Genomic DNA, 17,627 nt, shown 5'->3' on the forward strand with positions numbered 1-17,627 from the left:
AAAATTTGCAATCAAAGGTTACACATTTTAATTGTTAGGCGTATTCTTATTAGTTTGTTACTTTGTTTTGTAGATCTTCCTTTCAATACTGATCTAAAACTGAGCATCAATTATTTTGTTTCTTGTGACATTTTTGTATCAAAGGAATCAAACATAACTTACGTTGGAGTTTAATATATTATAGTTGAGCATAAATAGATTGGTCTGAGTTGTTTTTTTATAGCTAATGTGTCAGGTAAATTGAATAACTTTAAGATTAAAACTGAATAACAACAATGCAAAAGACCCTTGTTTATTTTTCTTTACGCCTTCAAAATAATTGGGTCGTCACTGCATGCAACCAAGAGTTTCAGATCGTTTGGAACATCTATGGATTGCTATGAGCTTAGGATATTTGCGTCACCACAACCTGGAAAAAAGGAACGACGTACGTGACCTAACAACTGAATGGTGGCCAACAAAGATAAAACACTTACACTTTTACAATTGGCTAACACTTCAAGCAATAGTAGGCCATGGCAAGACAACATACATGCAAGTCTACAGAATATTATTGTGGATTACAATTTTGGGACCAAAACAGATATCTATTATAAATACCGCATGACATGTAATGAGAAAATAGTTAAGATTTCTATACTCTCACTTCCTTGCTCTCATATAAGAGTTAGGCCAAATGGAGAACACCCTATGTGTAGCAATTCAAGTATAAGACCTCAAATGGGCGTTATGTCGATTCTTCACCATTATGAATACTACTTAATTGGAGGATCTTTTGCTGCAAAATTCGTTATATTTAACGGTCAAAACAGTTTCACTCACGATTGAAAGTTTCATTTTTATACCAAAGTTGTAGAGCTTTCGAGGGGGTGAATATGTTGTTTTTTTAAAAAAATATAGTAATTGAAAAAACTTTAATTTGAAAATTAAACAAGTTAAGACTTGTGAATAAAAGATAAATGATAAAAAGATAGCACAGGACAAACATGATGGTCGATGGTTGTTTCGATGAATCATTTCCTCCATTACTCTACGCCAATAGAGATCAATATTACAACGTCATACTTAGCGGATAGTGAACACCACAAAGCATCTCTGTATAAACGGAAATATTTCCTTTACATATCCTTTATGTTCAATTTAAGATATTACTGATACAAGACGGTTAAAAGTTGTTATGTTCTAATATTCTCTAGATCTTGTCTTGCTTGGCAATCTTTAGTCTTGTATTGGTTTATGTTTTCAGTGAACTGTATGAAACTATCAAGCTGTTTCTTATTTTCACAATACAAGTTAAAATACGACTTTAATCAATGCCCGAGTTTTACCAATCGATTAAACTTCGTTTTAAATATTTTATTTTTTATATGTTATTCTTTTTATATGTTAATTGATGAATTTATTTTTGGGAATTTACTAACGTTGTTTATACGGTAACGAATGTAATTGAAACTGACCGGATTCTCGTTAACTCCCCATCGTGACACTCGGTTTTTACCCACCACGGTTTTCCCAGCGCTCAGGATTTTCCGACCGAATAAACGTTGTTTTATATATTTTAATCTTTTTATATTTTAATTCGACGTATTTATATTTTCGGTTTAATCATGGTACCGCTACGAACGTAAGTGATATTGACCGAATACGCGTTAGGCCGCTGCAACGCTCAGGTTGACCAATGCATGGGCTTTACCAACCGCATAAACATTGTTTTAAATATGTTAGTTTTTTATTACGTTATATGAGTTCCACTATTTTTTTGGGGTTTTTTTTTGTATTTTAAATGTGTTAGTTTAACGATTTTATTTTTTACGTTTAGTTCCGGCACCGTAACTAACATAGCCAATACAAACCGAACTCTCGTTGACTCTTCGCTGCAAAGCCCTGGCTTTACCAACCGAATTCTCCGCACAACACATGCGGGGAAAATTAGTGTCGTTACCATTACGACCTTTTTAATATATTAATTTTTTTTATTATAAGTTATACGATTGTCGCTTTCATTTCTTTCATTGACTGATAATTTTTTTTTAATCTAGTGTCGGTATCTTAATGAACTTAACTCATACCAATCAAATTTACATTAGTGTACCATCACAACACAACGATAAATAAGCATACCCCAGTTGGTGCAACGCTTTTGGTAAAACAAGTTAAGTATTAAAAATAACTAAACACACGGTAGCGGGGAATCTTTAAAAAAATCGAAAGAATGAAAATGTAACTTACATGGTAATAATTGTTAAATTTTAGATCATGATGATGTAGTTAATACCCAGTTACCCACCACCACCATTACTAATTACAATTACTAATGATAAATACGTTATTTTCCAATTAACACGTACAATTTTTCTCTTTTTATCCCTCTTGGATTTGTGGTTTTTGTGACATATAAACTCAGTTCCATGCATGCAATACAGGACGGCGCATGATCTTCACCCACATAGATTAAATGATTAATTATTTTCACCTTAACATAAATAATAAGCATTTATTACATAGTTAACACTAATAACGAACCCGCCATTAATCCCTTTGGCTTCTCCACTTCCTATATATTCCTCCAAAAATACATAAAATTCACACCCAATATTCTCTAACACCTGTACAAGTCAAACCTTAGCCATGGAAAGTCAACATCCCTTGGAACGAGAGTGGTCAAACCATGAAGTCATAACCAAAGAAGATGAAGTTTTCACCTTTCAAAACCAATTGCCTTCTCTTGATTTAAGGTAACATTCTTGTTAATATTTTGAATATCCCATGATCATGAAATCAGCAAAGAAGATCATATATTCATTTCATTTTTCTTGGATGTAGCACTTTTGATTTGGTGAATGTGCAACAAGGTCATCATCTGGATCCTACTTATTTCATGGATGTCATGTCCAAAAGTTATCCAATTTATTCTCCCATGGACTTTAATATTCTACCAGGTAATTAGTTATAAAGGTTCTTAGTTTGATCATCCAAGTTTTCTTGTTTGTGATCTTATTCATGTTATTTCCATTGGCAGATTATTCTACACCTTTTGATCAAGATGGTTTCATGAATTTTGAAAGATATGGTGAATTAGGGTTTCAAGATCAAGAAATGACTATGATGAACTCATTTGGGCTTCCAAATCAAGAAACAAACATGATGAACTCAAACTCGAAATCGAACTCATCAGAGTTTCCAAATCAAGAAATGAACTTGAACTTATTAGGGTTTCCGAATCAAGATAAAGACTTGATGAACTTGAACTCATTAGGGTTTCCAAATCAAGAAACAGGCTTGATGAACTTGAATTCATTAGGGTTTTCAAATCAAGAAACGTACATGGTGAACTCATTAGGGTTTTCGTTTTCTCATCAAGCGCAGCAAAAAATCATGGAAATGAAGAACAATAATGATAAAGAGGATACCAAAATGGTGGGATATGGATCAAAGTGTCAAGAACAGCAAAAGGAGGCGAACTACAATGGTGTTAATGGAAATGTGGACAGTTCTGGTCTTAATTATCAGTCACGAATGACATTAAGCAGGGAGATGATATCACAGTATTTCTACATGCCGATCACACAAGCTGCAAAGGAACTTAATGTCGGGTTGACGCTCTTAAAGAAACGGTGTCGGGAATTGGGTATTCGTCGTTGGCCACATCGAAAACTTATGAGCCTTCAAACATTAATCACCAATGTTCAGGTTAGTCTCAATTTTTTTTTATTAAAAAAAGTTAAATTTTAATAAACTTATGAGTCTTCAAATTTTCTGTTCAGGTTAATATCATTTTTATGAAAAGAGTTAAATTTTTATGAACTTAGTCTTCAAACCCTTATCATCAATGTTCAGGTTAATAGCGATCATTTTTGTAGAAAAAAGTTGAATTTTTATAAACTTATAAGTCTTCAAACCCTAATCACCAATGCATGTTCAGGTTAATCTCAAATCTCTTTTATGAAAAAAGTTGAATTTTTATAAACTAATCTTCAAACCCTAATCACCAATGTTCAGATTAATCAGATCTAAAATCTTTTTTATAAAAAAAAATATTGAATCTTTATAAACTAGTCTTCAAACCATAATAATCAAAGCTCTGGTTAATCTCAAATCTTTTTTATGAAAAAAATATTGAATTTTTATATACTTAGTCTATATTATTGATAATTTCTTTCTTGAACTGAAATAGGAATTAAAGAATTCATCTGGGAATGGAGCTGAAGAAGTGATCGAGTTATTGGAGAAAGAAAAGAAGAAAATGGAGGAACTTCCTGATTTACAACTCAAAGATGACACAAAAAGACTGAGACAATCATGTTTTAAGGCTAATTACAAGAAGAGGAAGACATTAAATGTTAATATGCAATCATCTTCTTCGTGTTCTAGCACCGGTGTCGATCATGGAAGCTTTGAAGATGGTTATGGTAATGATGAAGATCAAGAAAGTCTAAAGTCAATATTATATGCAGACTGCTTTCCTTCTTCAAGCAACGTTTGGTTTTAACTTTGACGAGTATGTGTATATGCTTTCTGAATCTTGACTAATAGTTTTTGGTTGAACATATGGGATCATAGATATTATACAGTGTACAAGTGTTGCTATTTATCTCACATCAAGGTTGAAATTTGGATATGTTTTACTTCATCATCTTGAATTCATTGATAATGTGATAGCCGTCATTGGTCATACGTTGGGAATTTTAGTTTTTTGCGATGGTCGTTTTACGCTTTTAAGTTATCACATCAAAGTTGTTGTGTTAATTGGTTCTTTTAAAATGTTTCTTTTTCTCGTATTAAAATATCTATCGAACTAGTTATTTGGAAAATCAAACTGTTTACATGTATGCATAATAGTAAGTAATTGATTGCATATTTATATTTTGTATATTCTTATACGCTACTGGAAGAAGTTATTAATGACAAACCTCTAACTGAAAACAAATACAACGCAAAACAAAATGCAAAAAAGAAAATCAGTAGCAAGAAATCTGGCGTTACTCACCGACGGATTACCAACTGAACTTCTACCCATAATGAAACCGATGATAAACAACGAAAACTTTTGGAAGAAACTTCATAGTTTCATCGTTTTTGGAGCGAGCAATGATCCGATGGCCTATTTGTCGTTGTGTTTTAGGGTAGGATTTTGAATTAGATTCCCGCTTACACTTTCTAGTTCTTTATCGGTGTGGGTCCATTACCAATAGATTATCTGTCAACAGTCCATCGTTGTTTTTGAGGATAAGCTTTTGGTTGGATTCTCACTTACGCTTTTCAGTGCTAATTTGTCTGCGGGGTTAATTACTTATTTACTTAGGGACAATTCCTCGGTATGAATTTCAATAGACTGCATTATGGTATCGCTTATACCCGTCGAGTATTTATATTCAAACATGAAAATGGCAAGCTCCCTCTATTTCAAATACGGAGATCGCTAATTTGGGTGTGCATTGTGGAAGAGTTAGCAATCGTTGTTAGCGGGTATGTTTAACTTTATGGTCTCATAAATTAAATGCCTTGTGGGCACATATATAGGAAGGGCTTACCAAGGCCAAATCATGCACAATATTCGCACAAGGATCATTAGACCCAAACTGAGTTGTTGTAACCTACTCTAGGTTTGCGTAGCCAAAACAACCCATAATGAGGCCATCAAAGGCCAAAAGTGATTCACACTATTAGCACATAAGGATCATTAGGCATAAGCTGGCATGTTGTACCTTAGTATGGGTTTTTGTAGTGTTAAGTGTAAAACTGTGAAAAGGTCATGCCCAAAATGTCACTTTTGGAAGTTTAGGGGCAATAAGCAATAACATGAAAGTTTAATTCATGGTTTAAAGTGAAAATGGTTAAAGAAATTAGGGTTCAGGTGTCCGGATTCGCCATAGGGCTCGTTTCCGGTTTATACAGACCGGGTTGTGGAAAACCCACATAATTCACCCGAATTGTTCGAATTTCTTTCAAAAGACATGGTTTAACTAAGTTTATCCAAAACTATGACATGACCACTCTTGTTATTTTGATATCGCAGCAGGTTCGTTAATCAGAACGCTGCCGGTTTTATCAGAATTTGTATTTGAAAATATTGAGTTTATTAAAAATTCATTTTAAATGTTAGTGTTAGCCGATAATTCGTCCGTTTATACCAAAAGATACCCGAAAAATCCAATTATTTTCTGAGTGGTCAAAATAACTTAAGCCCTTGTAAAATTTCCAGAATCAAAATATTTAGCTAAAACACCTTTTTGAACAATAACCAATCGTTAAAAATCGATTAAACGAGAATCCATAAACTATAGTTAGAGTTATCCAATAGACCAAAAATTTTATGTGTGACCTTATATTGATTTACCTGAGTTTTCCACAAATTTTTAGAATTTTCCAAGCTAGTTTGCTATTTTTCATAACAAAACATCAATAAATAGTAATAAAATCACCAAATATTCTCAGTTTATCGAAAAATTCTCAAATTTGAACAGGGACCTATTCATATAGCAAATAATGTTCCTATAAATTTTTATGATCTAAAAATAAGCACGTTACTGTCTAGACCCAAACAGCCCCTAAACGAGCTTTTTGGTTAATATCTTTCTGTTTTTCGTTTGTTCAAGCCCTTTTCTTGCGTTTACGGGGTCTTGACTAGATAGGTAGTACATCTACAGGTCAAGTACAACAAAACCAATCATGTAACATCAATAATCAAGCTTTCTAACATATGTTTTCTCTTAGGGTTTTAAATCGAATTTTTGATCCGTAAAAACGCGATTAAAACCTTCTAATCCGTGTTTTCACCAAAAATATTTATGATTCAGTTTAGTAACCATGTTTAGCCTCAAAATATATATTTGTTTTATTTTTAAAGGTTTTTCATGGTTAATCACTAACTTTCTTAATTAAACCTTAATCTTTTGTTTAAAAACATGTGAAAACACATCAAAATCATGTTCTTGCCTTAGTTTTTGGCTAAAAATGACAGAGAGAAGGTTGTTCCAGATAATATAGAAAGATATTTTGCAAATATGGGAATTGGGGATGCTTATAATTGGAGAAAACAAGGGGTGAGGATTCCCCCGATCGGAACAAGTGGTGGGGTCCCTTGCCCCTTTTTTCTTCCTTTTCTCGTTTTACGTGCGGTAAACGATAAATTTCGAGTCCATTTTAAGCGTGGATTTGGTTTTTGGCTAAAAAATAGTTCGGGAGCGGTAAACAACGCAAAAACGAGTGTTTTTCGGTTGAATTTTGCAATTTAAGAAAGCGTGCTAACTTCTTGTAAAAATCCAAAATCTTTTTACAATCTACTTAAAACATCTTAAATAAGTATTTCATAAGTCTTTTTCGGCTTGAAGGATGACACAATGCTTGTTTTGGTACCAGCGTTTGCATTTAATACAATAGCGTACTTCTACTAGGGCTTTAATATCAATATGTTAGTTACTGTTATACATATATTACTTATATATGCCCCCTGATATATCCGAGTCATAATATATCAGTAGCGTTCGGTTAATCATTTACTCGCTACGTAATGGTTAAGGTATACCTGTTTATGTCACAAATGTCACATGTTTGAATACCATGAGTTGTCTAACATTTAATGACGATTACAAAGATTACTTGAGAAATGAGGAGATGCATTTCTAAAAGGTGGAAGATAAGTCTCTAGACGTTTAGCAACCTCAACGAAATCATTGATATTGTGGATAGCGTGCAAGGTAAGAAAGTCATAAAGCAATTCATAAATATGGTGGTAGAAACATTTGTTTGGGTTCAATTTTGGACATTACATAAGAGCGGCTAACACAAATACTCCACACACAACACTGGTGCTTTAAGTTTTTTACCTGTAAATTCACAAGAGTCCTTCAATGAGTTTCCTTTTACACCTTGAAAGACCTTAAGCTGATTTACAGTTTTTTCGATATAACTTTTAAACATTTTCTTTACATCTGCTTGACGTGGGATGAGATCAAATCACAATTTTAAATTTATAAGATTTCATTATACGTTTAAACTACGAGTTTGCTAGACTTACAGCTCTTGAAGGACATGACTAATTTAAACAAAAGAGGCAAAGATAAAGGACAATTTCTGTAATTCTGTCTAAATTTAAACAAAAGAGGCATTTGTTTTATCACACCCCGACTAGCAATAACGGAAGCATAAACGGGAATGCAACATGCACCTCTGGTGTCAACCACGTTGTTTATAAAGAAAAATTAACAAACTAATTTAAATCATATTATATAATTTTAAATCCGGCTACTAGGTGTATCACAACATGAGCCAGTTCTTTAAGCCATTTCATTCTCTAATATCATACTTGCATCTAATCACAATGGTATCGATCACAACTCGAACACAGCACACAAGTATCTCATTCCAGTTTAGGCATACCTGCAAAGCATGCTAAAAAGGGTCAACTACGAATAGTTTGTGAGTTTCACAAGTTTAAACGAAATCAGATAAGCGTATCCATGATAATTATAATACGTATGTGATGTAATTATACTAAGACACAAGCGAACCCTTGACAATGCGTTTGTACCACGTGGCCTCCACTACTCACGTCAATCCCGTTGCCTCCACTACCCACGTCATGCCCCGAGTAACTATGCCTAACACTACATAGTGTGTATGTATGTGTGTGTGTGTATGGTCATGTGCAATTGAAATAGCTTCATGACAATCCGTTCCAGTTCAGTTGGGTTTGTTGAACCAATAGTACTATCCGCATGCCACCAGCCCATAGTTAATCACATGTGTTTTTGGGGACTTTTTGTGTGCTAGCGTAACTTAGATAATCCACATTATAAAGCGTTTCAATGCTTTTCAGTATATATGTATAGTATATATGTATGTAAACATGCTTTTCACCCCAAGTGTTAAAACAGTTTAAAGAGATAGGGTTATGAAACTCACTTATAGTTATAGAGTCAACACAGTATGCGTTTATAGCTAGTGTGTCTCATTTATAACCCGATTCATAAAATCGGTATCATATAGTTAATATTAATATAATCTCTAAAATGAATTGGGTATATATCTAGTATGGGTAAATCTGTTTACCCAGAAACATATTAGTAGTCTTAGATTGTGACGTTGTACAATGACTAATGTTAAAAATCGGTTTTGGCTAAGTTTCACCGTTTTACGTGTCAGACAAAGTTGTTTGTTTAAGCGTTTTGAAAACAGGTAAGATCACACATATTTGAGTAAACATGTTATGTGTTACTCAAACTATGAAGAGAAATTAGGTCTAGGTGTCCAGATTTGTTATAGGGTTCGTTCCCGTTTTATATAGACTGGGTTGTAGAAAACATGCACAATTCACCCGAATTGTCCGAATTTCTTTCAAAAGGTTCGGTTTAAAAAAATTATCCAAAAACTATGACATTTGACCACTCTTGTTGTTTTGATATCCCATCAGGTTTGTTAATTAGAACTCTACTGGTTTTATTAGAATTTATATTTCTTTAACTTTCAAATAAGCACAACTTTATCTGAACATGTTTAAATTACGAAAATTTATACACTAACTAATAGTAAGTGCAGATTTTTATAAAAATATTTTTGAAAATATTAACTTATTAACTATAAGTTTATAAAAATATTTTTGAAAATATTTTTATAAACTAATAAGTTTATAAAAACTCAATTTAAATGTTATTTTTAACTATAACAAACGATACAAAAAAAAATCCAATTATTTTTTTGAGTGGTAAAATAACTACAAAAAGTCCCTTGAAAATTTCCAGAACCAAACTATTTACCTAACATACCTTTTTGAACAATAATTAGTCGTTAAAATTCGATTAAACGAGAATCCAGAAACTATATCTAGGATTATAAAATAAACCTAAAATTTTATGTGTGACTTTATATTGTGTTACCTAAGTTCTTCACAAATTTTCAGAATTTTCCATGCTAGTTTGCTATTTTTCATAATAAAACATCAATAAATAGTAATAAAATCACCAAAAATCCTCAATTTATTGAAAAATTCTCAAATTTGAATAGGGACCTATTCATATAGCAGCTGATGTCCCTGTAAATTTTCATGAGCTAACAATAAGCACGTCACAGTCTAGACCCAAACAACCCCTAAATGAGCTTTTCGGTTAATACATTTGCGTTTTTCGTTTGTTCAAGCCCTTTTCTTGCGTTTTCGAGGTCTTGACTAGCTAGGTAGTATATATACAGGTCAAGTACAACAAAACCAATCATGTAACATCAATAATCAAACCTTCTAACACAGGTTTTCGGTTGGGGTCCATAAAAACGCGATTAAAACCTTCTAATATGTGTTTTTCACCAAAAATTTTATGAATCACTTTAGTGACCATGTTTAGCTTCAAATTTTTAAATTTTCATTTTGAAAGGTTTTTTCATGGTTAATCACTAATTTTCTTAATCAAACCTTAATCTTTTGTTTAAAAACATGTTAAAACACATAAAAATCATGTTCTTACCATAGTTTTTTTTGCTGAAAATGGCATGTTCTTACCATAAAAAGATATTTTGCAAATATGGGAATTGGGGATGCTTATAATTGGAGAAAACAAGGGGTAGGGGCCCTCTAGTTCCGATCGGAACTAGGGTGGGCCCCTTGCCCATTTTTCTTCCTTTTTCTTGTTTTGCATGCGTATCTGATAATTGTTTAGTCCATTTTAAGCGCGGGTTTAGCTTTTGGCTAAAAAATAGTTCGGGTGCGGTAAAAAACGCGAAAACGAGTGCTTTTCGACTTAATTTTGCAATTTAAAGAAAGCATGCTAACTTGCTGTAAAAATCCAAAATCTTTTTACAATATATTAAAAACATCTTAATTAAGTATTTCGTAAATCTTTTTCGGCTTGACGGATGATACAATACTTGTTTTGGTACTAGCGTTTGCGTTTAATACAATAGTGTATTGTTAACCGGAAATCATTCCGTTCAACTGGTTTTCTACATACTAGGGCTTTAATATCAATATGTTAGTTATTATACATATATTACTTATATATGCCCTCCGATATATCCAAATCATAATCAGTAGCGTTCGGTTAATCGTTTACTCATTACGTAACGGTTAAGGTATACTTGATTTTGTAAAAAATGTCACATGTTTTAATACCATGAGTTGTCTAACATTTAATGATGATTACAAAAGATTATTTGAGAAATGAGGAGATACATTTCTAAAAGATGGAAGATAAGTCTCTAGACGTTTAGCAACCTCAACGAAATCATTGATATTGTGGATAACGTGTATGGTAAGAAAGCCATTAAGCAATTCATAAATATGGTGATGGAAACATTCGTTTGGGTTCAGTTTCGAACATTTCCTAAGAGCGGCTAACACAAATACTCCACAAACAACACTGGTGCTTTAAGTTTTTTACCTATAAATTCACAGGAGTCCTTCAATGAGTTTTCTTTTACATCTTGAAAGACCGTAAGCTGATTTACAGTTTTTTAATATAACTTTTTAAACATTTTCTTTACATCCGCTTGACGTGGGATGAGATCAAATCACAATTTTAAATTTATAAGATTTCATTATACGTTTAAAACCACGAGTTTGCTAGACTTACAGCTCTTTAAGGACATGACCAATGATATAAGTTTTTAGAGAAGCATGATAAAAGTTATGGACTATTAGATGAGTTTCCAGATTTTGAAATAGATTTATCTTGGGACCTTAGTTTAATTTGTAACTTTTCTTGACGCTTAGTTTTGTCTTGGTATGGAAAATTTCTAGATGCAACTTCATATTGTAAAAGGGTGTATACTTCTTTCGTTGTTTATATGCCACTTGCTTTCCTATCTAATATACTCGCTTTGCTATGTGTTCTACATCCTTGGTTATATGTTATTAATATGATTATTAATGTTACATTATAATACCTTATTGCCATTGTGAGCAACACTCTTATTCTTTAGGACAGAGAAAAGGTCCACCCTCTCCCACCCTTACACATTACGCTTGAATAGCACGTTGAATGAAATATTACAATATACGTTGTTTGTTCATTATACGTTTAATAACGAATGAACTTACACATTTACGCCACTAACTATACAATAATGGGCATTTAATGAATTTTCCTTTATTTTTCTATTTGATATATACTTAAATATATTAGAAATATAATCTTACAATGCTAATAAAAGAAAATGTTAAAGCTTAGGTGTCAAGTTCATATTTCATCTAATTCCTAATCTCCCATCTCATTCATTCTAATTATTAATGGGTCAAGGGTCAAAACCATTTTGTCAATGGGTTATAACATAGTATGAATTATATTCATTATTGAATCAAGTATCATTTTCATACCCAAAGTTTGACCAACTACACAACTTTAGTATCTTTTTTTAAATTTCTTGCAAATCAACACCTGGTATTTCAAAAATTATGCTATTTTAGTACTTTTCAGTACCCCTGTTTGTTTTTCCCATTAAGTCTACATTAAATTAATTCACAAGTATTTTGAAAATCACAACTAAAATAACAAATCTTATTTATTTTTATCATTTAACAACACCCGTATAATACACGGGTTCAAAAGCTAGTTTTAATTAATAATTAATTATTCCGACATATGATTTTTCAAGAAAAAACATTAAACGACCGTCAAAAGACCGTGTCAAACAATCAAAAATTGCTCGGATATCCCTTTCCTCGTAATTTATCCAAAAGTCCGTCCATTAATAATATCTATCTTCCTTCACATCCACCTTTACGAACAACTAAAGATAACATTATTATCATCCACTTCATCTCTCAACAACTCCATCACTTCTTTAAAAGGTACCAAATTTCAAACCCATATTACTCTTATCAATCTCTAGGGTTTTCAGTTTCAATTGCTTTAATTTACCGTCCAATTGATGTTTACCCACATGTTAGTCGAATGTATTTCATTCCAATTTTGTAATTATCGAACCCAGAACAAATTTGAGCTGTGTACTCAAATTCCCCCAATTTAAAATTAGGGTTTTTTTTTTTTTGTAGATGGAAGACCAGCTAATTTCACGTTCTGATAAGCTTGTGGCCCCACAGGAAGGTGGGGATTTAGGGGTTGTGTCTAAGGCTTCCAGCAGTCAAACTGCTGGTACAAAAGATGAGTCGGGTGAAGACGAACCTTTGATTCAGTTGGTTGAGTGTCGGATATGCCAGGAGGAAGATAGCGTTAAAAACCTTGAAGTTCCTTGTGCTTGCAGTGGCAGCCTCAAGGCAATTAATTATGAATTAATAATATTCCTGTTGTTTAAACAGTGGTTTAATGGTATTTATTTTGTATTCATGCTGTATTGTGATATTATTATGTTGCAGTTTGCTCATAGGAAATGTGTGCAGCGATGGTGCAACGAGAAACGGGATATAATATGTGAAATCTGTCATCAGGTAACTCAATTATGAGTATGATAATTTGTTGTCGTGGTTATTTGAATTTTGACCACAAATATATTGTTTTCTTCAGTTGTCTATTGACGTTAGTATGAGATATCCGTTATAGTCATTAACATGTTCATGCTACTTGAAGCAACCAGGAGGCGGTGCTCTGTTAGATTATGCGTATTTGAATTTGAACCTATTATTTTGTATCTTTGAGCTTGTTTTGCTGTACAAAAAGCTTGCTTGGTTGTTTGGTTGTATATAAATATAAAAAAATATAGAATTAAACTATTAAGTATTTTATTATCTTAGTTTTGGTGTTTAAGGATTAATAATGTAGAACGTGTTATAGAAATTTTCAAATATCAGATGTTCCGCGTTTGTGTCACGCTTTTTAAAACCATGACTAGATCTTTTTATCAAGTTTTGATAAGCGACTTAACATCTATAACTTGCACATAGTTTTTGTATATACTTACTATAGATTTTTAATGTACTCTTAACGGTGTTATTGATGCAGCACATTGTTTAAACTGATTTTTCGAAAAATATTTATAATACAGCCTTACAAACCTGGTTACACTGCTCCACCGCCTCAGTCTGATGAAACCATCATCAACATCAGGCATGTTTTCCTATTATTATCACTACCAATATGGTAATGCCATCAATTTGAACCGACATAAAATAAGTTTGAAGCTTTTTATATATTTCAGTGGAAACTGGACACTTGCTGGTACTCCTTTAGATCTGAATGATCCCCGAGTTTTGGCAATGGCGGCTGCTGAACAACGCCTTCTTGAGTCAGATTATGATGAATATGAAGACAACGGTGCCAGTGGTGCTTCATTTTGTCGTTCAGTTGCTATCATAGTAGGCCATGATTTTGATTAAATGTTTGATGGTTATAGAAAATGTGGGTCGGGTTTGTAGTTTGGAAATGACGGAAATGCCTTTGTGTTTTGTGTTTTTTGGGCAGTTGATGGCTTTTTTGTTATTGAGGCATGCTTTGACTATTGGAGATGGTGATAGCGATGAGGACGATCCGTCTGTATTTTTTGCTGTAAGTGGAGTTAATTGCAAGAGTTAACAACTAATGTTTTAGGTTGATTATTATTGCAAATTTTGATAAGTCGTGTGTTATCAACAGCTTTTCCTGCTTCGGGCAGCTGGGTTTCTTCTACCTTGCTACATAATGATTTGGGCAATCAGTATGTTGCAACGTCGCAGGCAAGCACGGGTAAAAACATAAATGACCTTTGACTTTTTTTTTAACTAATGCATTTTTATCTTCTATCTTTCTTAAGAGGTTAATTTATATGACAAAAGGGTCATTTCACGTTGCATTTTATAGATAACCGGTGAAATGGTTAATACAGGTAACTGTAAAGGAAACACGTCAAGGGGCTTTAGGCTGTCAAAAGTGTATTAAAAAAAGTTATATTATCATTTTCAGAATACAGTTTTTTTGTCTTCATATTCAAGAAAATATATTTATATACATCTATAGAAACTGGATAAATGGTGTTGGTGGGTCGATCCGCTTGACTGGTTTACTAAAATCAAACTTAATAGTAACCCATATTGACGTGATCCTATTAATTGACATGCATTTTGCAACCTCCACTTTTCCATATCATGTACATTAGTTATATCATCATCCGAATCCAATAACATAGTTTTTCATAGTCATATTTAATACAATAAATATCTATAATATTTAAAAAAAGGCTAAAAAGTGTTGACGTCATGAACTGCCCCGAGTTGTGATACCTTAGCCGAATCCCACATCAGCCGACCAGAGAGTTGTTGGCTCCATCAGGAGTGTTTGACCTCAAATATCATCAACACCATTTGGGTGCTTTGGTTGTGGTGCTAGGGGTGCAAGCTCGAAGAGCAGAGAGCCAGTAATTGAGATCGGATCCATAAAAAGACGCTAGCAAGCTACTTGAGACCGGATCCATAAAAAGCTCGAAACGAGCCGAGCCTTGTCGAGCCAAAGCCAGAGCCTCAAATAGAGCTCATTTAGTAATTGAGCTCGAGCTCGAACTCGAGCCATCACAGAACCGACATCGCTCAGGCAGTGGGGGCTCCTATTGAGGCCGAAATCAAACTCATGGGTCACAGCAGTCATTGGGTTATCAGCGATTGGTACGACACTACGGCCCACTATTTGGAATCCCAACATGTCACCGTATTGGGCTCCATGGTGGGCTTCAGTCTCTTCTTGCCCGTACCCAACTCAGCCTGGTTGGGCTGGATCTACCTGGCCCACACCTCCTAAACTATATATATCTAATGACATTGTAGTAGGACAGGGATCATTTAGGCTCACCGAGCCTTAATGAGCTAGTGCGATTTTAAGTTTAAATTCTTTTGGCCTTTTATGTATTAATTTCGCATTGCACATCCGAGCTTGAGCTGAGCCAAAGCTTGTTTAATGTACTGCACACTAGCTCGAGCCGAACTTAGGCTCGTTAAGGTTTTCTCAAGTGTATAAAAATAATTAAAAACATACATAAAAGTTAGTTAAATAATTATAATTAATATACTTAGCATATTAAATAAAAGTTAGTTAAATAATTGGCTTGTTTAGGTTCACGCCCCAGCTTGAGCTTTGTAAGAGCCTGGTCTTGTTTATTAAACAAGCTTATTTTTAGGCTCGAGGTCGTTAAAGCTCGGCTCGATCTCGATAGTTCACGAGTGACTTTGCTCGTTTACATCCCTAGTAGATTCACATAACCAAAAACAAGGGTGTGAGTTTTTGGTGAGCAAAGCGGACAATGTTATTGGTATGAGAGTGAGATGTATGTCACATGAACTCACTCTGACCTAATATCTAACTTGTGTGCCATGCCCATGTTATCACTTATTTTTCTCTCAGGATTTGATTATCAGGATTTAGTAAATAACTAGTATTTTTACACTGTTTTTGTAATTAATCAGGAGGTTGAAACATTGACGGCAGCAGACGTCGCATTCATGATTCAGGCAGGGCAACATAGTGGGCTGCAGGTCACCATTGCACCAGGAACCACCATGGCTCCATCACCTACAGTCATGACACCAGTAACCCCAGTCCATGGCCCACTTCAATAGTATATACACATAACATAGCCATATATTTATGTTCTTGAAATTATGTTTCATCAAACATGAAATTTGTGAGATTATATATCCTGCATTTTTGTTGTGTGTTTGTGTCTTAAAAGCTCTTTATCAGCTGAAATTCTTTCTTGTATCAACTATCAAGTTTAAACCTACTTTTTTATTTATTTAATGTGGTACACGTTAAATAAATATGACAGAATAAGATAAATGGGACCCAAAAAAGAAATAAGTTAAAAATAGTAAAATAAATGGTTATAGGGAAAGAAAGAAAAGCATAAAGCAGAAATCAAGCACAAGAAATCATGACTGGCTTATAAGTTGCATGGATTAAAGAGCTTGGAATTCTAAAGTTGAGTTCAAGAGAGCATAAAGAAAGGTCTTTGGTAAGTTGTTTTTTATTTTTTAGTTTTAAGATGCTTCTATTCCTCAACTTTTTCTTTATCTGGCTTTCTTGCACTTGTAGCAATCTCTGATTGCAACTTTGCAAGGGTCTAAAATTTGATTCTATGGAGGTATCTAAGATTTGTGTTTTGAATCTGATTAATCTTATTTAAGAAGATGATTATAATACTTTATTTAATCAAATATAACAGAATTATTTGAAAATAAAAACACATCCAATATCCAAGAAAAGAGTGTTCACTATTGGTTTGGCCGATTTTCTCGTCCTAATTGCTAACAACGGTTTTAGACAAACGACAATCCAGTTCGGCCAAGTCGGATGGTTGGCCAGAAGACAGTTTTAACTAGTTTGTATAATATATTTTGATGAATAAATGCATATTCTATAATGCATATACACATAGATAATAAAGGATAAACGCCGGTTTAAGTTTCAAATCTGACTACACTGTTAAACTGTCAAACCAAGAAAACCGAGCTGTGGATTTCAAACTAGCCAATTTGCTTTGGTTTGAACTCAATTTGTTTCAGCGGTTTTATAACACCAAACAACATTAATGTACTTGCACTTTACTTACTTTGCAAGGAAGTTGAAGATGAAAACCAAATAAAGAACAAATTCTACAAACATTCCAAGAGTGGTGTTCCAACTTACTTTTCATTCAAACCTGTCAGTGTCTTCTAAAGAACAACCCTCTCTCTTTCTCTTACACACACACACACAATTGCTTCTAGTGCACATCAAACCTTA

General features: G+C 33.4%; 1 protein-coding gene across 1 annotated transcript; it reads left to right on the forward strand.

Annotated features, from left to right (window-relative positions):
• Positions 1 to 13,093: 13,093 nt before the first annotated feature.
• Positions 13,094 to 16,638, forward strand: LOC143565697 (uncharacterized; the record flags this gene model as incomplete). Its single annotated transcript, XM_077052592.1, has 7 exons — positions 13,094 to 13,201; positions 13,301 to 13,372; positions 13,927 to 13,988; positions 14,080 to 14,236; positions 14,343 to 14,426; positions 14,514 to 14,603; positions 16,310 to 16,638. Coding segments are annotated over 7 exons (726 nt in total), but the record flags the coding sequence as incomplete, so codon positions are not given.
• Positions 16,639 to 17,627: the final 989 nt, after the last annotated feature.

This window comes from Bidens hawaiensis, unplaced genomic scaffold (assembly GCF_021521415.1).
Source record: "Bidens hawaiensis isolate Kalapana, Puna unplaced genomic scaffold, B.hawaiensis_p1.1 tig00022511_1, whole genome shotgun sequence".
Lineage (NCBI taxonomy): Eukaryota > Viridiplantae > Streptophyta > Magnoliopsida > Asterales > Asteraceae > Bidens > Bidens hawaiensis.